The sequence below is a fragment of the Aphis gossypii genome, chromosome 3 (genome assembly GCF_020184175.1).
Source record: "Aphis gossypii isolate Hap1 chromosome 3, ASM2018417v2, whole genome shotgun sequence".
NCBI classification, from domain to species: domain Eukaryota; kingdom Metazoa; phylum Arthropoda; class Insecta; order Hemiptera; family Aphididae; genus Aphis; species Aphis gossypii.
In genome coordinates, this window is record NC_065532.1 from 40,635,127 (window position 1) to 40,662,473 (window position 27,347).

General features: G+C 27.3%; 3 protein-coding genes across 9 annotated transcripts in view; 2 read left to right on the plus strand and 1 right to left on the minus strand.

Moving 5' to 3' along the window:
- Window positions 1-13,404, minus strand: part of LOC114123447 (paxillin-like) — a 32,441-nt gene extending 19,037 nt beyond the window's left edge. Inside the window, exon 1 of one of the 5 annotated variants that reach the window (XM_050204533.1) lies at window positions 13,044-13,404. In XM_050204533.1, coding sequence (XP_050060490.1) covers window positions 13,044-13,056 — 13 coding nt within the window. In that variant the 5' untranslated portion in view covers window positions 13,057-13,404. Of the gene's footprint in view, window positions 1-149; window positions 441-2,341; window positions 2,478-8,963; window positions 9,334-13,043 lie in introns of those variants that run through there. The other 4 variants (XM_050204531.1, XM_050204534.1, XM_050204532.1 and 1 more) reach the window with 4 other exon arrangements.
- An 83-nt stretch (window positions 13,405-13,487) lies between these two features.
- Window positions 13,488-18,315, plus strand: LOC114123445 (uncharacterized). Its single transcript, XM_027986428.2, has 5 exons — window positions 13,488-14,177; window positions 14,362-14,714; window positions 14,800-15,107; window positions 15,169-15,346; window positions 15,414-18,315. Exons 1-5 carry the CDS (start codon window positions 14,158-14,160, stop codon window positions 15,617-15,619), a joined length of 1,065 nt encoding a protein of 354 aa, XP_027842229.2. The 5' UTR covers window positions 13,488-14,157; the 3' UTR covers window positions 15,620-18,315.
- A 789-nt stretch (window positions 18,316-19,104) lies between these two features.
- Window positions 19,105-27,143, plus strand: LOC114123443 (probable cytosolic iron-sulfur protein assembly protein Ciao1). 3 transcript variants are annotated; one of them, XM_027986418.2, is made up of 7 exons: window positions 19,109-19,326; window positions 23,907-24,226; window positions 25,498-25,606; window positions 25,709-25,868; window positions 25,963-26,092; window positions 26,308-26,459; window positions 26,835-27,143. In XM_027986418.2, exons 1-7 carry the CDS (start codon window positions 19,263-19,265, stop codon window positions 26,995-26,997), a joined length of 1,098 nt encoding a protein of 365 aa, XP_027842219.2. In that variant the 5' UTR covers window positions 19,109-19,262; the 3' UTR covers window positions 26,998-27,143. The 3 variants fall into 3 exon arrangements, with proteins under 3 accessions (XP_027842221.1, XP_027842219.2, XP_027842218.2); XM_027986417.2 differs by having other exon boundaries at window positions 19,111-19,326; window positions 26,308-26,446; XM_027986420.2 differs by lacking the exons at window positions 23,907-24,226; window positions 25,498-25,606; window positions 25,709-25,868; ... (1 more) ...; window positions 26,308-26,459; window positions 26,835-27,143 and adding exons at window positions 20,020-20,129; window positions 20,876-21,577; window positions 21,651-22,103 and having other exon boundaries at window positions 19,105-19,326.
- Window positions 27,144-27,347: the final 204 nt, after the last annotated feature.

A 27,347-nucleotide genomic window follows, 5' to 3' on the forward strand; every position in this document is an offset into this window, starting at 1 on the left:
TGTTGAATGTAATTTTTTTCCTATTATATTGTGTAATATTATATAAAAATATGCTTTGAAAATTTTCATATTTTCTTTATATAATATTGAACAATTTTTTTTTACGCAGTAATTAAAATAACTCTGAATATTATTGTAAAATTATTTACCTATATAAGATGATTTGTCGTTTTTATGTATAACAACAGTTCGACTGGCCATTTCCTTCGTCTATTATGATTTTATACTATAATTTGAATAAATATAGGTATACCTGTGTAATGTATGTATAAATCTAATATGATATTTGCGTGTTATAAATCGTTAATGCCATTTTAAATCACAATCATGGTGCAGCTGAAGCTGGGTTGAAGCGAGTTCGTGGTAAAAACAAAAACCGTATGTTTACGACATGAATAAAACGCACGCTTAAGGTGTGGGTTTTTACGCACTACATCAACCGCAATATTATAACCATCAGATTATGAATAATACCCACGTTCATGACAAATTCGAAGAGCTGCACGCAGAAAACTGGCTAATTTATATCGAGGCCAATAGAACCTAGAGGATTTGTTTTTAAAATAGAAATAGAACTAAACACCTTTTTGGATCAATAAGCTATGCTCAGCGTGTAGGCGGCGTGTGTTAAGCCACGATAACAATATATAAGTATATAAAATATATAGGCTAACGTTATTTGCGGATTTTTTTTTAAGTATTAGGTATTTTTACGTTTGGAACAATCCCAAAGTTTTTGTAAAACTTTTAGAAAATTATTTTTTTAAATAAATTTGAGTTAAACGTATAATTCTAAACATGCAAATTATTTTATGAAATAATATTATTATAAAGTACGCGCGTAGCCACGTTTGTATGAGTATGCATAACTTCATTTTCAATCAAGGTTGCCTAGTATAGGATATATTATACCTGAATAAATAATTAATCTACACGCCAATTAAAATAATATACCTAATAGATATTGTTCAAGTAAAGACAATCACCGTTAGTGACCCGTTTTAATATAAAAGTATCTACCTGCAATGTCTAATAGGTACCTACACTAAAATTGAAAAGAACTAAGAATTAAGAACAGATATTAATTTTCCGGATGAGATATGTTGAATATCAAACAAAATTGTAAAATTCTCTAACGGTATTTTGATTTGTTTTTATCTCATGCACAAAGTGATGGTTCATATAAAAATAATGATGAATTATAATTCATACAATACACATATCATTAGTATGCATTGTACATAATTTATATATTTATTGAATAATTTTTACGTCATATTTTTTTCATCGAACCACACATATTTTAATTCATTAAATTTTGAATCCAACCTAGGCGGTTATGGAGTATAAGTATACATACGTCTTCCTATAATGAGTGATTTTTTTACTATAAATAATAATTTTAAAGCAATAAATAAGTACCTTAAGATATATTTTATGTTTCAGTCATAACTTATAAAAAGATAAAAAATTTAATGTTATTATAGTTATAAATACACTACTTATGAACTATATATGACATATAATTTATTTATTTTTTACAAAATTGTATTAATTTTAGTTATTTTTGAAATTATTTTATATTATAATTTATTATGTAATTCAAAAAATAATTAAAATAGAAACTTAAAAACAAAAATGTATTAACCAATGTGTAAATTAATAGTATATTATGGAGAGCGTGATATAATGTAGTCAAAATATCAACAGTTGCAATACCTATATTTATTTTAAAAAAATCTTGAAATCAATGTTCTTTTTAAAAATATAATACGGTAACGTATCAAAGTAAGTAAATTAAGATAAATAACCTATATAAAAGTAACCAATTGCTATTGCTATCAGAATAATGTGCAATAATATATATATATTTTTTTATAATAGCATAAAGAAAGTTCAAAAATGTTGTGTGCGAATATGTCTTCTAACGGGAAATTTAACCAAGACAGTACTTATAAGTCTATAGTTATCACTTATCATACTATATCATAAGGAGTAAGGACGAATTTAGGCAGAACCTAATAGCACTATTGAATTTTTTGATTGTCTAGTATATCCAAACAACAATTAGTGGTATTTTGAATGTTCAAATCATCGAATTTTTCGATAATTTTAAACTATCGAAGAGAAAAGATTTATAGTTTAATTGAATATTTGAATGAATAATATTGGATAGAACTAACTTTTCAATAGTATCCATCAGTCAAAAAATAAAGAAATGTAAAGTACCTATACTTGCTTATAATAAATTTAAATATAGATAGTTCATAAAAATTTAATGTAGAACTAATTCAACAACATAAATATCAGGAATAAATATAATATATAATAATTTACTAACCGTTCATTTTCATTTTTAATTATTATTGAGATAAATGCACTTAGAATTATTACAAACTTTCACGATAAAAACGAAACTCGATGAACCAAACAACTCGGTTTCAGAACACCAACTGGTTGTTAAAAGAGACATCCGGACCAAATCGAGATCATCCTACACAGAATTGAATTTTTTACAATGATAATACAGTAATATTAAAAAAAGGAGGAGTCCGTAGGCGTCAAGGTATTTTGCTAAAGGTGTTGCATTTTTGCAGATACTTAATAGCTAAGATAGTAAAATAAATATGACAAGCTCTTTCGTTAAGATAAATTACTTAGAGCAGATCAATAATGTGATAGAAATAATTGAAGTTGTAGTAAATATTTATGATTTTTAAATGAAATATTAAATATAACAATATACTATAAAATTAATATAGATGTGGAATCTTATAAACAATATAAACCGGTTTTATGCAAGTTTAATTGTATCCTATCCATTATATTTATCTATTTCAGAGTATAATATTATAATAATGTTAATTCATAACCAACTTCTATAATATCAAATCTATGTACCTGAATTTAAATTATTATTTTCCTCAAAAATCTAAATTTAAATGTCGTAATAAGTACCGAGTAACGTGGTTTATTTTTAAAATTATTTCGTATAAATAAATCAAAATTGCAGTGTTTAAATTTTAAATGTTAAGTATAAACAAATCAAAAGCATACACCTACATTTTATGTCGAAGAAGCTTTTGGGTGTTTATACACGTAAAATGATACGGTTACGTATAATTAAAGATATAAATAAAATATGATATAATGTAGTGAAGCATATCGCCTGCAGCAGTCATGTTAAATGAGCCGTGATAAAATTACAATATATTTTATAGGTTTCTTTTTTAATCTAATAGTATGTAAAAACTATAGGTACTTACACTGCTAATATTTTAATTTTGTAACGTAATAAAAATTTGAATTATTAGTGGATACAAGTATAGGTACAACTATACAAGTAAAATATTTTAAGATCGATACTGATTATAAAAACATGATATAATAACAAACCTAATAAAGTAAAGAGTCAGTATGTTAATAAGTTGTACATATAACATGAGACTGCAAGTACATACGTCTTTTGGGTTTGGGTACATAAATCCTTATAATAGGTTACATCATTAAATTATGTTTTACAAAATGGTAATAATATAAAATTTTAAATTAATTATTACTAGAATAATTAACAATAAGAAAAGGTTTAATACGAGAAAAATAATTTGTAAAAACTTAATCTACAAAACAGCTTTGTAGTATAATTAACAATTATTGTAACTGCCAAGAATAATAAACGTAAAGGACGTTAACCTCCAGCTTCTCCAGGTTCAATATTTCTGCTAAAAATAGTAATTGTATAGACATGTTAATTTTTACTTTTCTATAGAAAGAAAACTTAATGACAAACTTAAAATTTTGAAAGCTGTTAAGTTTTTAAAATTGAATTAAAGACTTTAATTGATACTGAACTGATTTAATTCAAATCAGACTAGTTCAAACTATTGTATATTATTTATGTATTGGAACTTAATAATTATAAATAACTATATAAATAGCTATAAAGTTATTGACTGATTTAAGATAATAATTGAAGGTACAAACTACAAGTAAATAATAACTATGAAGTAATAACATTTTACAATCATTAACGAATAATTTGTTAATGAGATCATGTAAGGTTAATATAAAAATTATTTATAAAATGTTTATATATCAATTATTTTCTATAATATGGTGGATTTTACTTGCAAATTAAAATATGTCGTAAAAAATGGACTAAAAATTGTGCTTGTATATTAAAGGGTATATAATATTAAAAGGTATTTTATATGAATTTAATCTGTAGTGACAAATTATATTCTCTACGTAACCTAACCTTAACCTTCAAATATTTAAAATATTTATGTAATATAAAGAATATACTATATATTATATTAAATGTTATCTAAAGAAAAATGATTTATAGCTTATGACAAATCAATGATTCATTCATCATTTTTAACTCATTTTATATCATCAATTTTCTTTCAGTATAATTATATTTAGCTTTTTTCCAAATGATTACGTAGGTATACACTCAAACATACTTTCTATTATACGAAGTCAGTTCTGCATTCAATTTTAATAGGTGCCTTATTTGGAATCTACTTTATATGGGTTTGGCCTACTTTAATGCGTCTCACAAAATGTCACACACTCACGCCACCACAAGCAGTAAATTTCTGTTAATTAATAAATTAATTACAATTTATTAACTTATCACTTATCACAAAATATAAGTTATTTTATTATTATTATTGCATACTTATTAGTAATTAATAACAGATATCATCATCGCGTATATAGCTTATTAAATCAAAATTATTTATAATATAGGTATTATTATATAATACATTTCACAGTACACTCATACTGATAAATATATACTAGGGTGGTCCTTATTTTTAAACTTTCAAAATTTCAAGCCAGGTACCCGCAATTTTGTTCATTATAATGAGTGATTGATTAGGACTAAATTTGGTCATGATGACTTACCCCCTTCACGTGCCTCAAAAGGGTTGAAAATTTTCCATAGAGGGTAGTATTGTAGTTATGTGAATTTAACTCAATAACTATAGTACTTAGCGCAAAAATGTATAGAAGATTAATTATGTATTTTAATATTGCGCATAAAATATATATTTACAAAATTTTTTGTAAGTCTGTAATTTTCCAAGAAAAATAGTGAAATACGAAATATTTTATTTATTTTGCAAAATAGATTTTTTACATTTATTCAGGTGTATTTGATAAAATATTAAACATAGAAAAATATATTTTAAAAAATCGAATACAATTTAATTTCCTAAAAACAAAATAAAAGGTGATTGTTAAATTTTGCAGTGGAGTGACCATTGTAATAATATTTGGATTATATGATATAATAATAATAATTTTTGAAATTATTATCTTTAGCAAAAACATAAAAGGTATAGTGGATTTATCATCATTTTTCAGTAATAACAATATTTGTTTGGCGATAACCATGTATTGAAAATTATTTATGACCACTTTACTTTATCATTATCAATATCGGTGTCGTTAAATACCTATTAGGTTCCTAAATTAAATTAGCCAAAATGTTTCATTTTCTGTTATTCAACGAGTGTTCAGCGGTGAGGTTAAACGTATAGTAATTGTGGTAGTGTTCATTGTAAAATATTGTTTAATATTGTTTTACATAAAGTATAAGTTTTAATTTACATATTTAATAATGCCAAGACAATTAATATTCTTGGTCGGTGTTATGAAAAACCAAATAACTGGTAGTAAGCTTCCATCAAAAAGAGATATTTTGAGTGTTCTCTTTTACAATATGCGTATAGTCAAACTAACATTACACGATAGCGCTAGTCTTGTGTTTGACGAATGTCAAATTTTTTGGATAAAAGCGCGTATACCTATTCAAGATCGATCAAATTGCGTTACAAAAATTAAAAAACTCTATGATGAATGGAGAAAATTAGATAAAAATAAAAATAGAATTACTGATACACAAAAAAAATTATGAATACGTTTGAAGACAATTTAAATGACTTATTTGACATTGCGCATAGTAATGCATTAAATACTATAAAAATTCACGAAGATAAATTATTTTTAATAAAACAACGTGAAAAAGGACGTCATGGATGCATGATGGGTATAGATTCAAAATTAACCAGTCTTGAATTTCGAAAATGCTATTTAGAAGAACAAAAAGTTAGACAGAAAGAAAAACACGAAATTGCGTCGAAATCACCAGGTAGTTTATATAATTATAGTTTTAAAATTAATGTATAATAATAATTTTAAAGCAATACTTTCAAAAACAATGTTTCTAAGAACTTTTTATATTACAGTTGTGTCTATGGACTATATATCAGATGAAAACTTCACTGATGAAGAGGAAATTATAAATATTGAAAGTGTTGGCCCGTCAAAAATCAAGCGAGCAAGAAAGGAAATTATAAACCACCGTTTATCGGCTGCATTAGACAAATGTAAAATAAGTGACCGAGATGCCGTTCATTTACTTACAGCTGCAGCTGAATCTTTTAATGTCAATACTAGTGAGTACATAATTAATAGATCTTCAATTAAAAGAGCTCGAGAAAAGCGTCGTGAACAATTATCTGAAGCTATAAAATCTAATTTTTTAAATGTAAATCTACAATATTGCGTTGTGCATTGGGATTCAAAATTACTACCCGGCTTAACAGGAAGGGACACAATAGATCGTCTCCCTGTGATTATTACAGCTCCTAATGTTGAACAGTTATTAGGAGTTCCACAATTATCATCTGGGAGAGGGAATGAAATATGTTCGGCTGTATATAATACTTTAGACGATTGGTGTCTATTAGATAAAGTAGAAGCTTTTGTATTTGATACTACTGCATCAAATAGTGGCCGTCTAAATGGTGCATGCGTTCTTCTCGAACAAAAGTTAAATCGAAATATTCTATTTCTTGCTTGTCGTCACCATATTTTTGAAATAATTTTACAAGCTGTTTTTGTTACATCAAAACTATCTGTTATGTCTGGACCTGATATTCCATTGTTTAAACGATTTAAAAATAACTGGGTGAATTTAGATTTACGTAATTTTCATACATGGACATCACATCCAGATGTATTTGAAGAATTAAAATATGTAGTAGATGATGTTTTATTATTTTGTACAAAAAGAATCGAAGATAATTATCCAAGAGATGACTATAAAGAATTTATAGAACTTATTATGATATTTTTGGGGAAAACACCTCCACGAGGAATACATTTTCGACCACCTGGTGCTTACCACTTAGCCCGATGGATGGCAAAAGGAATATATTGTTTTAAAATGTTGTTATTTTATCAGCAGTTTAAGCTCTCAATAATTGAAAAAAGAGGTTTAAAAGAAATATGTTGTTTCATTGTAAAATGTTATTTAGAGGCGTGGATATGTGCTCCCGATCCAATTACAGCTCCACTTAATGATATAATTTTTTTAAAAAAATTAGTCGATTATACAAAATATAATAAAAAAATAGGAGAAGTAGCAATAAAAAAATTTATTAACCATTTGTGGTACTTAAATGATGAATGTGCAGTATTTTCTTTATTTGATGATCGAATTGATAATAATACTAAATCTAAAATGGCAAAACGGATATTGGAAATAAATGAAGAAGGTATCAATACTGACGATCAAGAAAAAGACTCTCAAAAAAAAATTGTTTTACAATTTGATGACGTTCAACATTTTTTAAATAAAGATCTTCCATTGGAATTAATATCAAATAAATCGATACAGTTTTTTCAAAGATTTCGTATTTCTAAGGACTTTTTACATAAGGATCCAAGTTTATGGAACATAACCACCGAATATAAAGAAGCAAAGGATGTTATAACTACATTAAAAGTTGTCAATGACAGTGCAGAAAGAGGTGTGAAATTGATGGAGGAGTTTAACGACAAATTTACGAAACAGAGGAACAGAAACAATATGTGTTACAGGTATTTTTTTAGTATTTTTGATCGTGGAATAATTAGGAATTTATTAAAATTCATTATTTATAATTTTAGATTGTTCAAGATTATAGGAAGCAGTACCCGGGATTCAGTCGTAAAGTTTTAAAACAAACCTATAACAAATAATTAAAATACATTTGGATGTAGAAAATATGTTGTATAATAAAATGTGATAATTAAAATAAAATGTTATTATAACTTCTTTAATATTAGCCTAATTTACATAATTTACTATTACAAATAACATTTTTTTAGGAAATTAAATTATATTCGATTTTTATACAAGACATTTTATTGTATGTTTAATATTTTATTAAATACACCTAAATAAATGTAAAAAATCTATTTTGCAAAATAAATAAAATATTTCGTATTTTACTATTTTTCTTGGAAAATTACAGATTTACAAAAAAATTTGTAAATATATATTTTATGCGCAATATTAAAATACATAATTAACTTTCTATACATTTTTGCCCTAGGTACTATAGTTTTTGAGTTAAATTCACATAACTACAAAACTACCCTCTAAGGCAAATTTTCAACCCTCGTGAGGCACGTGAATGGGGTGAGTCATCGTGACAAAATTTAACCCAAATTACTTACTCATTATAATAAACAAAATGGCGAGTACCTGGCTAAAGAATATTTAAAAAAAAATTCTTCTTCTATAACTAAGGACCACCCTAATATATACTAAATTATACATATATTTAAATACAGTAGATACGTATAAATAGTAAAAACATAATATATAATATTTTAAAATGTATAAGTTATATAAATAAATGCTACCCATACTAGAATTATAGAGATAATACCATTAGATTAAAAAAAAAATAAGCAGACAAGATAATAGTGTAAAAGATGTTGGCATAAAAATCAAATCAGTTAACGAAAATGAAATGAAAATTTTGGCATATGTAGGTTAAACTCAAGAAGTTATCCATGTATATATAGATAATATGAATGAAAATAATAAAACCCATCATTTTTAAACGTCTATTAAAAAAGTAACATAAGCTAATGTAAATAAACAAACTCACATCCTGGTTTTGAACCATTTTTCCGTGTACATCTATACGGTTGATATGTGCCATGATATTGCTGAGGCTGTAGTTTTCCATAAATATTTTTATCCATTTTTGCAGTTGTTAAATAAATAATGCGCCAGAATAAAATGTTTAAACACTCATAAAAATCAATTCACGAATTTTATCGTTACCTACCTAACGAAAAACACAATACCACCAACGGGTAACGTAGAACTGGTACTGTGTGTGCTAAGGGTCCTGATTTCCGGGATTTATTTTTATCGAATAGGAGTCATGCCAGATTCACTCTATCCGTGTGTCTAGTAAACATTTTATTAAAAACCGTAGGAAAAATAATAAAAATTAAAGTAAAACAACTCAGCAAATGAACACAACACAACGCGTGTGTCAACGGCACCGGACAAACTGTAATGGGAGATACTATATTACAATCCTGAAGGCCGGTGTGAGAATCGGCAAATAAAAAGTTAAACCACTGTCAGTGCTATACATATAATATATGTATACAATATACATACATATGACGTTCTAAACGGGATTATTGTATATCAATAATATTATGAAGCCATGTGGTAAATTTAGATTTAAAGTGGTTTTATGTTACAATATTTATACTTAACAAAGGATTAACTATGATGGTATTGGCTGTTAATTAATTAAAATAACAACAATTTATCATTTATCATTCCCAACAAGTTGATAGGTAACAGAAGCGCCCTTGTTGAATTCACACATTATTTCAAACCATTTGTATCATTTTTTTTTTTTTTTGAGAGTTTTTTATTTATTATTACTGTTACCTACCACATGGATTTCAAGAATTTATTTTATTTTATAAAATGTATACATTATCATTAACATATACAATTAAATTAAAAAAAACCTAAACGTATAAATATGAATTTATGATACCTATTATAATATTATAATAATAATATAATAAGTGGTACTATTTATTATATTTATGTTTTTCTTGCCAAAATAAGTTTCGTTTTCATTATACAGTGATCATTACTAAAAACCGTACCTAATTTTACCGTAATAACTGAAAAAATCATACATTAAGAATTAAAGTGCATTTAGAAAATATTCGATTTATACATGATCAAAATTCTGTATGTTTATCTGCCAACTTAAAATAAAAATCTAGCTCTTTCGATCCATATACAGCGCTTTAAAATGTTATTCCAATTTATTTGATTTCAAGTTTTTTTTTTTTTTTTGATCATAATATTTGACCTTAAAATATGTTTACACTAGTTCATGGGTATGATAACCTTAAGAAATTCAACCTTCTATACTCTCTCCACTAAATGTGTTTAATACGTTCATATGTTTATCTATTACTTGCCAAATTATGTTTCATTTTCATTTAAACAATTTTATATAAAATAATATTTAAAAAATGCAATTTTACTGGTTTATTTTTTGTATCAATTCTGTTGAGATGATCCATATTTTTAAATGTCCATCCAACGCAGCCACAGTAAGACAAAAAGAATAAACGTATTACCTTCATTCAGATCACTTCAGCGCAAAAATAAATCATTATTTTAACATAAAAACAACAAAATATTCTACTGCTAAATTCATTACAATTCCGCTCGATTTAGCCTATGATTTATCATACAGCAGATAAAATTGTTTTAGAACAGCCTTAGTCAATTTTTTTGAAAAAAAAAATGGGCAAGTAAATAGCCACCGCATTGCAATGAAAATTGATGATTTTATAAGTTGTTTACACTACAATACTTGTTTGTAAATTTTCGTCATTTTATATAATATAATATATTTTTATAAAATAAAATTGTACTTATAAGAATTTTTAATTATTTTTATATATATATATAAAAACAACTTATAATTATAGGATCTTGTATTAAATTTTAAAAATTTTAATCCAACAAAAAATTTCTAATCGACATTTTTTGAAAAATAAATCAAACATTTTTCATGACTATAAATAACTTTAAAAAAATCAAAACATTTGGTGAAAATGTAGTTAGATTTTAAATTCTTGGCAGAGCAACGAACGAATGTATTTTTTATAAGCCATTGCCTACCAGAAAGGTAAAAATACTTCAACTTTCAATTTTAAAAGTTGATTTTTATATGATGAATAAGTGCAGCTGGTTAGGACTAAAGTAAAAAATATCCAGTATTTTGTAAAATTACAAAAAACCAGGGATGTACCTATACACAATACTTTTTAGTACACTTTTTAACAAAATCGAGTTGGTTACTTAAAATGTTCACAAAATATTAGCACTTACTAGACAATATATATAATTTTTTTAATTTCCTAAATAATTTTTAACTGTTTAAAAGCAAATGAAATGTTTACGAAAATATTTACACACAGTCAAATACCTGAACATTTAATTAAAGGTTCTTAATAATTGTCTTTTTACTAGAATTAAAAAAAAAAAAAAGGTTTACTTAAAACGATACATACTTTTATAAGTCAATTAAATACAAATATTTACGAAATTGCTTATTCACATATCATAGGCACGTATCACCTATCATGTAAAATAATTATTTAACATTTTGAGAATTTGTAAATTGTATTGACCCAAAACTAAATGTTTTCGTAAATATTTCAAACATATATCGTATTTTAAGGTAATCAGTAAAAAACGGGCAAAGTACAATATATAACGATTATTGGGGTACTCAACTCGTGCTATTATAAATAACATTGAAAATATAAATTAGTAATCAGTTTTATTAAATTTAAAACTTTACGAGTTATGACTAACTTTTTGAATTTCCAACAAAATGTATGATAATACCTAATTACCTGAAACATTATATTGTTTTTAAATATATCAAGAAAAAACTAAAAAAATATTTTAATAATTCATCATAATGAATTCAAATAAGATTTTTACGGTAGATAACAAAATAATATATTTCAAATGGAATATTTGTATTTTTGACTGCACAAATCCCAAATATTGAAAAAAAGAAATATTTCCTAAAAAGAAAATCAAAATATAAATTTTACTAAGAAAAAATAAAATTAATGCTGAAACGGGGGCAGTGTAGATGCGTGTATTATAGGTACACAATGGGATTTAGTTTTAGTGTGAACATGTTGGTACCTAGTTAAAAAAAAGTAACCATTTACTATTTATTTTGATATGTAAGAAAAATGTTCAACTTGCTCTGAGAAATTCTAATTATATAACATTTGTTTTATATATTTTAAATTTTAAAAAATATTGATTACCTAGACCCTAAACGACTGACTTTTCCTAGTTTTTGCCACCCCGGAGAGGATACAAATTTCCCCTCTTGGCTCTTTCCAGATATATTTTAATGTTTTCGTGATTATTAGTAGTTATTTATAAGTAGATTAATAACAAATACATTATCCTATTTTTTTAATCAATTATCAACAATAGGTAACTGATAACTATACAAATTTTGAAATGACTATAAACTAATCCAATATAAATATTACATTACGCAAGCTACAAAATAATAGTGTAAAAAGGGGAAGGTTTTTGGAGAGGATTAGGGATTATTTGAAAGTCGTTCAAAGAATAGAATAAGCCACCTCCTTCTCCCGCGATAATCGCCGATCCGATTTGTACATTAATTGATCCACTTAAAACCGATGATGGAACTGAGTTATTTTTTTCAGCACTGAGTCTGAGAAATAAAAATGAATATGCAATACCCCTGATGGTTCGATCACAAACGACTAAAGACTAAATAACGAGTACACCGTTGCATATTTGTCAATATTCATTGTTATAGGTACCTACTTGGTATAGTTTTTAAAAACCTACTTACACTACGTGTAAACACTGTGAACTACTCTGACCTACAATATTTTATTGATCATCGACAGTTCAAACACCGCGGTGTTATTACTCGAATCAGATTCTTAAAATTCCTAACACAATTCTTACGTTTTTTAGTTTGTACGTAATTCATACAAAAATTATATGAAATCGAAGGGTACAGCGATAACGACGGCGGTCCGTCGACTAAATGTTATTTATGGTACCTGTGCACACTTCACATCTACGGTAGGTAATAATTAACTAAATAACTCACCTAGGTCATCCATTTTCGTCGCGTACCTGCAATCGAAACCCAGTGTACGTCTTCGATGCTACGGATTCAATGATGTTAATACTATAAATGCGGTGTACACGTACTGCGAATGACCGGGCACATCGGAGTCCAGTTACGCGACAATATTGTTTTTGTGCATTATTCGTCGAGAACGAAAACAATCGGATACGACGTGCGCCGCGACGGAATTCCGACGGTTATTTTGCTTATGAAATTTCTTTTTGTGCAGGAATTTCGTTTTTATCAGTCTTGGAGAGAATTAGAGAAATCATAATATTATACGTTTATTATACGTCCATAGTAAACAGTAATCTCTTCGGCCTCGACGTCCGCCAATGTTTACGTACGCGTTATCATGTTATCACAACATTCTACATTCTGTCAGTGCGCGCAATCACGACTGTTGGCGGAAATGCGATGTTGCCGTCGAGTCGACCGACCGAGCACGTATATCTGTTATCACAAGTCTATTGACTGTTAACAAAATCTCGTTTACGACACCCACGCAGCGCGCACCCTCCCCGCCACCCAAGACCCGACCAATGATTTTGCCGTCGACCCGTAGCACCACCGCCACACGAGTCGTTGCGTCCGATCCTTTCTCCACTACGCCTCCCCTACATCACAATCAACAGGCTATTTTTATCCCCCGTAACACATGCTCGCTATGAACATACATATATAATACAATAACAATATCATTATCAACACTATTTTTATTATTATTACTATTATTATTATTATCGCCGCCGCCGAAATTTCCGTCTTCGCCGCAGCACCAGCACTGAGCACTTTGAACAGTCCGCGACGAGACGATGCCCTTCCTCCTCTACAACTGCAGTAGTACTGGCAGCAGCAACAACAGCAGCAACGGCATCGTCGTCGTCAGCACCAGCATCTTCTTCATCAGTCCCCCGACTCTACGACCCTAGTTATAATTTCGTTCGCGCTGACGAAAATAGTTTTTCGGGACCGACGAGAAGAGGAGACGATCCCCGCACGCCTACAGTCGCCCCCACACTACCCGTCGAGAAATCTGACGAGCACGCGACTGACAACTGACCTACACACGCCGCGAGCGGAAGCATTAACGATGCCTCCGGATATAAGCGAGTGAGTACGCGACCATCAAATAACATAACATATTAAATATTATTTTATTACTATTGTAATAACTGCCCGTGCACGACGTGATCGTGCAGGGGAACTCCGTTATCGATCGGACCCGTATCATCGTCGTTACGATAAAATAATAAATTACTGTTTAATTATTCTTAAATAACCACCCCTATGGTAGTCGTACGCGCGTGAGCGTCGACAAATTATTGTACAGTCGTGTTGTGCCGTCCATCATGCCGGGTGTTTGCAGCGATCCAAACTTTTTCGAGACCACTGTCGAGCCACTGCTTGCGGCCGGCCGTGAGGGCGACCTGTGCGAGTGGCTTAAGAAGAACGGACTAATAGCCAAGGAACAGAAGTGCCCGAACAACGAATGCCTGACTACGGAAAAGATGCAGTGGCATCGCGCACGCGTTGTCGACAAGTTCAATTGGGTATGTCTGGAGTGCAAGAAAAAGGTGCCGGCCAGACACGGATCCTTCTTCGCAGACTTCAAATGCGAACTGGGTTATGCACTGAGAGTCATCGACAGTAAGTATCGATCGTCAGTTAGTTGCAAATTATCGCGGCAATGTGTCTGAAATGCACTCAACGCAGATGATTTTTTTTCTCACAGGTTGGTGCAAGAATATGCCACTCAGTGACGTCAGTGGAGAAGGTAGAACTAAAGTAAATGTGGCCAAACGTATTTACAATGGATGCGCTCAAGTGGCTGAGTGGCAGTTGAAAAAAATAGTCGGCGACTTCAAACTGGGTGGCACGGATGTTGTAGTCATTGTAGATGTGTTTCCTGATGGCAACATGAGCTTAGAAGTACCAACTACGTCCCATAATAATAACTTTTCCAAAAGAGTGCTATGCATTGCTGACACAGCTCACGTTCCTGTTCGCGTATGGGCAAGCCTTCTAGATGGATCTAATAAAGTAAACTATTAAAATTAATTCTTTCTATTAATAGGATTTTTTTAAATTTATACCGTTTTAGGAAAATTCTAAAATTGTGGAAATGGTCAAAAATCATGTAATGCTGGGTTCAACTATTGTAACAAATGAAATGTTGTATCCATTATTGCACAATTTACCTGGAATAGGTGAAGTCATAAGCACTGAAGCATTGATGAATTTGGACATTAACCATGATCACAAATCTTTGAAAAATCTAGGTTTGTACATTGTAATAAATTTTATTGAACAACTGAATTGGTACTTATGGATGATTTTTTTGTTTAGAAACTATATGGGCAACCACTGTAGAAGCTTGCATTCAACTACAAGATATGTCTACAACACATGCTGAACAACATTTATATGAACTACAGTGGAGACAGATGTATGGATTTATTGCTCTTCCATCTATGATACAACAAATTGTTGAGTATACTGCTTACAATAACCCAATATGTCCACCTTTGCCAAGCATATGGCCTACAAATTAAATCAATTGATAAGTACAAATTTTAGCTTAATGCTAAACCCACCGTTTAATATTATATACAAGGTAATTTTTGTCAATTATTGTATGACACTACGACTATTATTAAGTTTGAAATGGTTAATTTTATAAATTTTGTTTAAAACCATTTATTTTTTTTCAAACATAACAATTTTCTTAACGAATTATAGTATAATTTAATTTTTAAATGCAATGATGAAAGAGATCCAATATTTGTTTTTGTTTTAACAAAAAATAATTAATATACTAAAGAAATATTTAAAAGTTAAATCATTTTTGTGTTCTGCGTGCTAGCATAACTTTTAATCCAAAGCAAACCTAGTATAATTTATACTTTTTAGATGAATATTACATTTTGTAATATTAATTGACCTTAAAAATATTTTTTTTTTCTACATTTGTTTCCCTACCCTTGATTTTTTTGTTCTAATTAGTTTCTTTGAAATTAGAATTATTACATATTGTTATTTAAAACTTAATTCATATCATTTTTAACCCATCAATACACAAGAGTGAATACACTTGAGTCAATACTCTTAACTAAAATCAAATAATCCACTTATTTATAATATGTTATGGGATACATATCAATTGTTTTTTAAATGTACCTATTACTAATCTTGAAATATTTTGAAAAATAATAAATATATAGACACCTACATTAAATTTCTCAACTTAAAGTAATAAATTTTAGTATTACAATATATAAACTTCACAGTTTAAGTATTCTTCAGAATTTTCTAACGAATTGGTAAAAAATTATTTTTCAAATAATATGATTTTAATGAATATTACTATATTAGTAAAAATGATATTCTCAAAGACTGGTTTTTTTAACAAAATGTTTACATTGTTTTGTTTAAATAATTTGGTGCCATTCTGTAAGTTAAATAAATTAAGAAAATGTAGTGCATAAGCAATATTAAAAGAATGAATAAATATTTATGAATGTTAAAAAGTACAGGGTAATTCAGCTATAACCAAAATATAGTCTTTTTTTTTACTATAAAACATACAACTTAAGCGTACTTGTGATTTTACACCAATGATGTTTTCTCATATGGATTAAGGACTATTAGTGCCAGGGTTAAATGTTTGATAATGGACATTAATTGTATACTTATGGTAGATAGTTACTCCATTTTTATTTTTTACATCACTTAACATTGTTTAAGTCTGTTAATCAGAATTAGGTAATGTATGGTTAACTATTTGTTAATAGAAATAACTTAAAAATATTGTTTAAGTTTATAATTAAATTTGTTTTTATGAATTCGCTATATAAGTTCTTCATGATGGATTTTACAGCACAATTATGATTTAATATTTTTATATAATATATATATAATCAAATCAAATGTAGTTACATAAATTATATTGTGTTAAATGCAATATTACAAAACCAGTGAATTATTATGTATAAATGTTGATTGATTTGTGGTTTCTGTTCTACCATGTGATACATTTTTATTTTTATTGTCTATTGATAAATGTTATTTTTTTTTCAAATTGTTTTTATTTAATAGATAATGAAAAAGTTAGCTTTAACAATTGTTTACATTTATTTTATCAATTAAATGTGTTTCATACTTTTTAATTTGAATATAGTTGGTAATGTTATTTTACAACTTATTTATTATTTATCAAAAAATTAAACATCCTATTAACATATTTGAAATTATTGTATGTTGCCAGATTGTTTGAATTTATCAAATAATTTCTATTATAACTGTCTTAAAAATATGTTACTTAATGAAATTGCTATTTTGTAATAACGACTGTAATAGAACTTGTCAAGTGCCTTTTTACTATTACTTTTATATGTATAGCTCAAATCATTCAAATTTTCTAACTATTGTACATTTAAAATGTAATTAAATAGTATGCTATCCATATTACTGCTCAATAATATGAAATTGTTTTAAAATTTTAAAATTAAATAATATTCTGCTCCTGGTTATCCTTAGACATTTTGTTTAGTAAATTTATTGTTTGTATGTATCACATCCTTTTAAGTTTTAATCTATTCCTGTTACTAATATTTAAATCTTAATTGTTTTCTAAAGTGAATTATTATTACATTGATATTGTTTGCCTTTTTTTCAATGTAAGAATTATACCAAATGCTTTTATTTTTATCATTTTGTATTGTCTCATAATGTTGAAATATTATATTTTAAATATTTTACTTATATTTTTATTCTAATTTTCAATGTACAATAAAAAAAATTTCAAAATTATTATTTTTTCAAATACTTCGCTTAAGCAAAACATGTTTTTATTACGTTGTAGATTGTTCCTAGTAATTTCAATTTGAAATGTTGATATTCATTTTATAAATTACTTCCAATTTTTTTTTTTTCATTATGTTTCGTTAATAAAAATATGTTATGTCTACAATATTATTATTATAATTATTATTTTTTTTTTTTTTATAAAAATATCAATGTTAGAAATTTTTTGAGACTTAATTATGTTAGTTTTTTTTTTTAAAATAATTTTAATTATTTTGTGCCGTGTTAATTAAATTGATTAATACATATTGTTTAAAATTACTCACTGTCTTCCTCTAGCAATTGGCTTGTATAAAATATATTTTTATTATAATAAATGATTTACAGTTAATATTTTAATGTTTGACTGTTAAATATATTACAATAAACTGTTTTGAAATATTAATCCTGTTTTAACGTTTAATAAATAATATCAATACATTGCACACATGATTTTCTTTGTTACAAAATTTCAAATTCATTCTGAATTTTAAATTGATGTAAGTATAATAATTAATAAATTATTAGTTGTTACCTACTATATTTACATAACTAATAATTATAGTAAATATATTAAACCATTAATACTTTAAAAAATACTAATAATTAATTTTAATTTGTTTAGGTTTACTTTTTTTTTTCAAATTAAAACATGATAAATACTTTTTTCATGAATATTTGGTGTATTATGTGTAAACCCGCAAGGTTATGAATCATCGAGTCATGTGCTTTGATCGATTCATTAAATTCAATTTAAACATAATTGATTTGATAAAAATGAATTCAGTTTATAGATATTTATTATTTACCTATAACTGAGATCTCTTATTTGTAAATTTCTTTCAGCTATCTAACGTATGGCAAAGCATTTCCTCGACAAAAGTAGGAAAATAAAATTCTGTCCAATGTCAAGAAAATATTATAATTCATAATATTATTCTATTGTAAGTATATTCTTATAATCTTATGTTTATTGCAAATACGATTTCAATAGTTGAAATAGCTTATGTGTCAATGATTGAATGATGACACATCGATAAGACAACAACTAAATTAAGTATAAAAAAAATAATAAATCAAGATGTAGGTAATGCACGTCAAATTATATAGGCAACACTGATTTTTAATAAATTGATAATATAATATTCAAATATTGTGATAAAGTTAATGATAATAATATCACAAACTGGCATATTGTGTTATGTAAAGATAATCATTTATCTGTAGACTGTTGTAAATCACATTATACTGCGAGTTGCATAATCGTGATTTAACGTTTTGACACTCAATTTTAAATTAATATCATAAACGCGTCACAAATATTTTAAAGTTCTGTCTTTTACTTCATTATTTATGATCTCTAAAACTCATCTCCGTTGCCTATTAAACGGTTACAGAAGCTTCACTTTTATTAAAGGTAAATAATTATTATTATTTTTAATTATTGAACGAATTATAATTACCGAATGATGTAAACTCATTTATGATTCTTTAACAATCTTGTATCTGTTAAAATCCTGCCATAACTCGATACCTATCTTGCTACCGTCATGAAACACTGTTAAAATGTACGGTTTATTATAAAAATTTAGAAGATTATAATTTTGTTCTATTATTTAAATACGAGCCATTTAATTAATGTAGGTGTGTCAATGTTGGAAAAATTATGTATTTACCGAGGTATTTACTTAGTTAATTTGAAAGCTATAAGAAGTAAAATTGGTTATGCGTTTAAAAAATTAAAAGTACGCAAAACAAAATATATATAAGTGTGATCCGCAAACTTTATTTTTTGAAAAAATTGTTTTACTTTTTTCGACAAAATGTAATAAAAAATAAAATATGTGTGTTAAATCATTGTGTATAAAATACATTGGTACATTTGTGGATTTGGAATTTTGAATGAAAGTAAAAATTAAGTAGATTCACAAACAACATGTCTAATATATTTGCAATAAATGACATAACTATGCCATAACTCATATGCTGTGATCTTAAATAATGTTATTACAGTTATTTAAGTCTATGACAATTAAAGGATAAAATATAAATAAAATAACTCTACCTAGCTATCTATATAAATACTTAAGTATTTTTTTTTTTTTTTTAGTTCAATAATATTTCCACATAAATCTTAAACAGATGCAAGACCCAACTAAGTTTATTTTGTATATTGTGCTTATAAATTCCTCTCAAGTACCATCTATGGATTCATAACCTGTAAGCTAGACATAGCTATAAAACATTATGAGTAATCACTACCTACTTAATAGTTAATATCTTGAAATACATATGAGTAAATAGTTTTTTTCTTATGTAGTTTAAAAAATAATGTATTTAATGTAATTTACATTTCTATCAAACATTGTTATAATTTTGATAACATTGATGGTTATATCAAAAAATAATATATAGATTAATTTATTCTGTGGTTATATATTATGTTTTTTTGAAAAATTATATTAAATTAGAATTAGTATTAAAAAAATAATAATGTGTATTTATTGATTTAAAAAAAACAATGTATAGTAATATGCATATAATAATTTAATATTTTATCTATAACAGAAATAATCATATAATTGTTGTACAAGTCTTAAAATGTAGTTAATTAATTGTACGTATTACTAAGTCATTGTTGAGGCTTCTTGTTAGATGCTAAGAAGCATATCATGGGATAAATTTTTTTTAAGTAAAAAAAAAATAGTATTTAGTATTTAAACTTTAAATGTAATTTTCAATGAAAAATTAATCAGTTTATGTTGTGTGTTTATCAGCTATAGTATCCATGAAAATATATTGCATTTTTTTATTTTTTATAAAAGTGTCCAAAGTTAATTATCTTTACTTTATCTGAAATCTAAATGTAAGTGAATTTAGTGTAGATGTAAGAAAACACAATAAGTATATATTAATTTATTAGGTCTTAAAATTTCTTATTAATATTTTTAATATTTTATTTGCAGAATAATAATTTTCCAAAATGACTGGGAAATTAAAAGCTATTTGTACATTAAAAGGACATACTGGTATTGTATGGAATACATCATGGCATCCAAAAGGGCTGATGTTGGCTTCCTGTGGCGAAGATAAAACCATCAGACTATGGAATTATAAGGATGGTGATAAAAGCACATTAAAGTGTTTACTAGCTGATGGTCACCAACGTACTGTCAGAGCAATTGCATGGTCACATTGCGGTCAAAGTTTAGCATCAGCTAGTTTTGATGCCACTATAGCTATTTGGGATTACAAATCTGGACAGTTTGAATGTAATGCAACACTAGAAGGTCATGAAAATGAAGTTAAAAGCGTGGCATGGTCGAGATCAGGCTCAATGTTGGCAACGTGTAGTCGTGATAAATCTGTATGGGTATGGGAAGTATGGGAGGATAATGAATATGAATGTGCAGCTGTCTTAAATGCACATTCACAAGATGTGAAGAAAGTAGTATGGCATCCTCATGAAGATATATTGGCATCTGCTAGTTATGACAACAGTGTCAAGTTGTATATGGAAGATGCATCAGACAAAGAATGGACTTGTGTGGGTACTTTGAGCTCACACACATCAACTGTCTGGAGTTTGGCGTTTGACAAGACTGGTGATCGAATTGTAACTAGTAGTGATGATCGTACTCTAAAAATATGGCAAAAATATCTCCCAGGTAAAAAAAAAATTATTATTATTTTGAAATTACTTTAAACATTATAAATCTAATATCATCATATTTTATTCAGGTAATCCTGAAGGAATTTCCGTTAAAGATGGAAATTTTGTGTACAAATGTGTTTGCACAATTAGTGGATTTCACACAAGACCAATTTATGATGTTACTTGGTGCCATTTGACAGATCTAATTGCCACGGCATGTGGTGATAATTCTATAAGAATATTTAAAGAAGAAGATTTATCTGACCGCAATCAGCCCTCGTTTTCATGTATTTCACATGTGAATGAAGCTCATTTACAAGATATAAATTCTGTTCAATGGAATCCTGTAGTTAAAGGTGTTTTAGCATCTTGTAGTGATGATGGTATGGTAAAAATCTGGAAAATGGAATCAACATAAGACTTTTTCAAAAAGTTTTAACTTTGTTTAATACTTTGATGTATAATATTATGTTATTATATCACTGTATTGTATAAAAATTGTAATTTTAATTCAAAATATATTTTTATTTAATGTTAAATATGGTATGATTATTTAAAAACTAAAGTTAAACATCTAAAAATGTGTAAATAGTATTATTAAGCATAATAGAATTTCTCAATAAGTAACCATTACAATTGTAATATAATTTTGTTTCAAAAAGCTTTTAGAATGAATACAATCTTATTAAAAACATAAGTCTTACCTTTTAAGTTACCTTTTGTCTTATAGCATATGTTGTCATTTTTAACTAACTAAAAGTATAATTCCAGTCAAGGTAAATAAGACTAATTTTAAAATATGATATCCTTTGAATTTAAAATTAATATTACCATTACTCATTAGTAGGGCCTGGATTTATATATGCTCTAAAAACCTCAGAAATATGCATTTATGCTCTTATTTTATAGAAATATACACTATAAAATAAAAAATTTGCAAAAAAAAACTACTTAAAAAAGGTCTTATATTTTAATTATTTTTGATATGGTTACATAAAATGATATTATATTTATAATTTATATGATTCATTGTTTGTAGTTGTTTCAACATGTTGTCAATGGCGACGAATAAGGTGGTGCATTTGCATCATCTAAAATTAAGGGTGAGATGGTATTAAGTATAATTTTGAAAAATTTACACTTAGAATTATGTACCTAATTAACAGGATCATAATAATACATTGATCGTTGCTGGCCAAATGGAAATAATATTTTTGAGGGTGTCTAGATAGATATGAGTAGTTAAAATGTGTATTTACACCACCCACTAAAAAGTAGTTCGGCACCATTGCGATATTGAAATTTCAATTTAAAAAATTAATATTAAAAATATTTTTAGCAGTTGAAAATTACGCGCACTCGAATCACGACTGATTACTACGAAGAAAAGAACACCAGTACACCACTAATAATGTATGATTTATGAAAACCTACTACTAGACCCTGGTCCCGATAAATTTCAGATAAGATAAGAAAAGGAATTCGTTAAATAAACAAAAAATAATTAAATTAAAAATTAAAATATAACTATAACTATAAAATATAAATACGTTATTTTAATTGAAATAAGCAAAATATCACATACCTATAATAATATATTATACATTTAAAACCATATGTATGCAATAAAAAATCGTAAAATACAGAAATATGCAGTACATATATCGAAAAAAGACAAAATATGCAAAATAAAACTTGATACTTCGGATCTATTGACTATAATTTAAATTTGTCGCTTAGCATAGCTTACCTGCAAGCTATTTTTTGGACTGCTTAAAAAAAACATTCAAATACGTCATACAAATACAGGCCCTACTTATTAGTCTTTATTAATTGTTCTATAAATGTGCAGTTCACAACATTAGAAAAATTAAGCTATACAAATTTAGCAATTGTTTAAAAAAATACAAACATTTGAATTGGGATAGAAACAAATGGTTTGAATTTGAAATGTGATAATTAAAACTCAATAAATAAAGTTATATTCTGTATGTATTATGTTTTTTGATTAGGAGTTAAAAATATATTGTTCATTTCTGCATCTCATAGTCATAGAATAGGCTATGGAGTGCTTGTGCACCGCAGAACCTCAACAATAGTGATCGCATGTGCATATAATCTATATTATAATTTATAATGAATTATTCAATGACAAGATAAGTAAAGTCGATACTTATATCTACTGCAGAATGGTTAGGTCTGAGCATTGACATAGGTAATTTAATAGGTAATAGTAATTTATAATAGCCAATTTCGACGATTAAGAATGGAAATGCTGAAATAGTATCTATACAAGTATCAGAATAAAATAAAAAAATTTAAATAATAATAATTTCTTACAGAAACCGCGTCACGTTCCGAAAGTCATCCTTGTAAGGCTGTAAATCGTTATTGCGCAACCGGCCAACGGAACATGGCGACACTATCAGAAGTCATCTCGACGTTGAAGAAGATGGCACCGCTGTCCCTGGCTGAGTCTTGGGACAATGTTGGTTTATTGGTGGAACCGGAAGTTCAGAAATCCGTTGGCCGCGTTTTCCTCACTAACGACCTAACCGAAGACGTGCTCGAAGAAGCCGTTAGTGCCAACACCGATCTCATCATTTCCTATCATCCACCGCTGTTCACCCCACTCAAAAGAATTACTTCGGATGCTTGGAAGGTACATACAGATTGATAAGTATATTTGTTTTTATTTTAATTGTCATACGAAAATAAGATTAGTAAATACGTACATTTTTAGAAATTCAATATTATAATGACGCGAGTTAATTAACGACGTGTAAAAAAGTGGCTTACCTAAGTTACGTCGATGACTGATGAATATTGTGTTTAATTATTTGGTACTCCCAATAAGCTAGTAAAAACTTGTCTAATTAGAGAAGATGCATTTTCGTGCAATCGTACACGCTATTTAAATAAAATGGAGTGCTAATTTAAGACTAAAGTTTTTATTTAACATTTTTTGTGAAATTGTTTACATAATATAATATCTAATAAACTATATTCAAACAGTAAACACATTCAATTTGCTTTATTTTTATGTTGAGTACATTGACTTACTGAAATACCGTGACACAAAATACACACATATATATTTAGTAAATGATGCAGAAATAAATCAATAGCTTGTAAACATGTTAGAGATGCTTTGCATTAAACTTATCTACAAACAATACTTTGATAATCATTATAATATATTATATATTTATATGTGTTTTAACCAAAACTTACAATAAATATCTACAGGTACATTTCCTGCAAATATTTGTACTTTTATATCATATATGGTCAATAATTCGCAATTGACTAGGTAATAAATCTATAAATATTAGTCATTTTCAACAAATATTAATCAAACTACTCAAATTTAAAATTTAAAGTTACAAAAATTAACTTAAATAAGTATTTGATAAATTTAACTTTATTTATGGATTAATTATTAAAACGTTTTGCAGTCACTCATGGCGCATAAAAATCAATACAGAAAATAAATGATATATTTTATTAATTGTAAAATTGTATTTACCAAATTCATATTTAAATATTTTAAAAACAGGAATTCATATTGTAAAAAAACTATTATCAATATTGCAAAATTAGTAATTACATTGAAATATACGTATATTATTTTTGCTCTCTAACACAAGTAATATTCTTGAAAAAAGGTTAAATATTAATTTTAAAACTATTTTTCAAAATTTCAAAACATAAAAATCATTTTTTTTGTTATGTTTTACATTTATGTCATTAAAATAAGTCAAACCATTTTTTTTTTGTATTCTGTTGAACTGTGGTACACCCGTATCTATATATATTTTTTATGGAGATATCTATGGTAATACGGAACTTTAAGGATTAAATGACATACATAGTAGCCAGTAGGTACTTACTGTATATATTAAATGTTTTTTTATATATTCGTTTATATAGAGTCGTATCATTAGTCGTTGTCTTGGTCGAGGAATTGCTATTTATTCCCCTCATACTTCTTGGGACACCGTGGAAAATGGTTTAACCGATTGGTTGATAAGTTGTTTTGGTAAGAATATATAGTATTTTTTTTTCTGTCAAACTATCCAATTTTAATTAGCGAATTTAATTTATAATGAAATCAGTTAAATGTGTTTTGACTTATCCATAGATGGTAAAGTGTCTACAATAACACCACTAAACATAAATCCAAAATTTAGTCATTTCGTGACTTTATGGGCATCGGTGAAGGATAATTCTTATCCGTTAGATGGAATGAGAATCAAATCCATTGTGGAGTCATCAGACTTTCAAGCCGACAGAGATTTCAAGTAAATTAGCAATTCAATTCTTATAGCGTTCAGTGCTCGTATACCTGAGAATTAATGTTATTGATAAACATTTTGTAATATATTTTTTTTACAGAGTTGTAAGTTCAAACGATTCACAACTTCAAGTGGCATGCGATTCGAATTCTTTATTGACGCTGAATAAAAATGTCAAGTCGTCACTGAAATATTATAATCTTTTTTTGAACACCAACAAAAATGAATCGGTTAGTATGTTTCTACACAAAAGTCACAAATTTACAATGCATAATAATATGCATCTTTATAATATAAAATAGGTTGACCAATGACCATCTATATTATAATATGTAGTATATAAAAACCACTAAAACATTAAAAAAAACGACCAATCAATGAAACAAAATAAAATTTGACAGTAATTTCAATTTTTGATTTTTCATAAAAAAAATTACTTTTTTAGTTGCCATCATCTTCGACGGGCGGTGGCCGTTATTGTCAATTTAAAAACAGATTGACGATCAATACTGCCATTGAAAAGATTAAACATCATTTGGGTGTCGACAATTTAATGATAGCGCTGGCCAGAGGATCGACATTAAGTATATTACAAATGTTATTGCATACGCTTTCATATATTAATATATTATAATGTAGATACTTATAAATACCTATAGAATCAATGGCGTGCAGGTATCATATAACTATATTTGAGACAATATATACTAAATTAATACAATTTGTTTAAGAATTGTTTATGGACATTTTCAAAGTTGATAATACTAGTATACTACTTTATTTACGATCAGTTTTTTTATGTTTGATAGAATTAAAAATATTCTTAAGATATTGAATGCGGGAGTTTTATCATATATTTTTTAAATATTTGTAAATATATTATATTAATGCTAACCATGATTTATTATATTCTAGTATATTACCTTTATAATAATATAATGAAATGTGTTTTTTTACCCGTGCGATTTACAGAATCCACGATCGGCTCGGCCGCTGCCGTGGCTGGCTCGGGGGCGTCCTTGTTGCGTGGTGTCAACGCCGACTTGTACCTGACTGGCGAGATGTCTCACCACGATGTGCTGGACGCCGTGCACAACAACGTGACGGTGATACTGGCCAATCACAGCAACACTGAGCGGAATTTCCTGAAGGTGTTCGCCAGCCGACTGCTCAAGGAAATGCCTCAATTGAACGTTCACGTTTCGAAAGTCGACCGAGATCCGTTGACATTCGTTTGATTATTATATAATAATAATATATTATATTATACCGTGCACAATATTTCCGTTTGTTTTTAATTTTTGTCTTTCGTTTATTGCCTTATCATCGTATTACAAAAATGAAACAGAAGCTAAATAGTTAGATAAATTTAATTATTTCATTCTCAGATGTAATACATTTTTTATACAAAGCAGTACAATACATACCTAAAATGAAAACGAGTCGTTAGAATCGTTTGATCCTAGTATAAATTATAAAGGATTA

Bases quoted from the DNA above. Each gene is read 5' to 3' on its own strand.
- LOC114123445 (XM_027986428.2), top strand. From the start codon at position 14,158: ATGCCTCCGGATATAAGCGA. The intron at 14,715-14,799 runs GTAAGTATCGAT...TTTTTCTCACAG, and splicing joins TGCACTGAGAGTCATCGACA to GTTGGTGCAAGAATATGCCA. The intron at 15,347-15,413 runs GTTTGTACATTG...TTTTTTGTTTAG, and splicing joins CAAATCTTTGAAAAATCTAG to AAACTATATGGGCAACCACT.
- LOC114123443 (XM_027986417.2), top strand. From the start codon at position 19,263: ATGATCTCTAAAACTCATCTCCGTTGCCTATTAAACGGTTACAGAAGC. The intron at 25,869-25,962 runs GTAAATTAGCAA...TTTTTTTTACAG, and splicing joins CAAGCCGACAGAGATTTCAA to AGTTGTAAGTTCAAACGATT. The intron at 26,447-26,834 runs GTATATTACAAA...TGCGATTTACAG, and splicing joins GGCCAGAGGATCGACATTAA to AATCCACGATCGGCTCGGCC.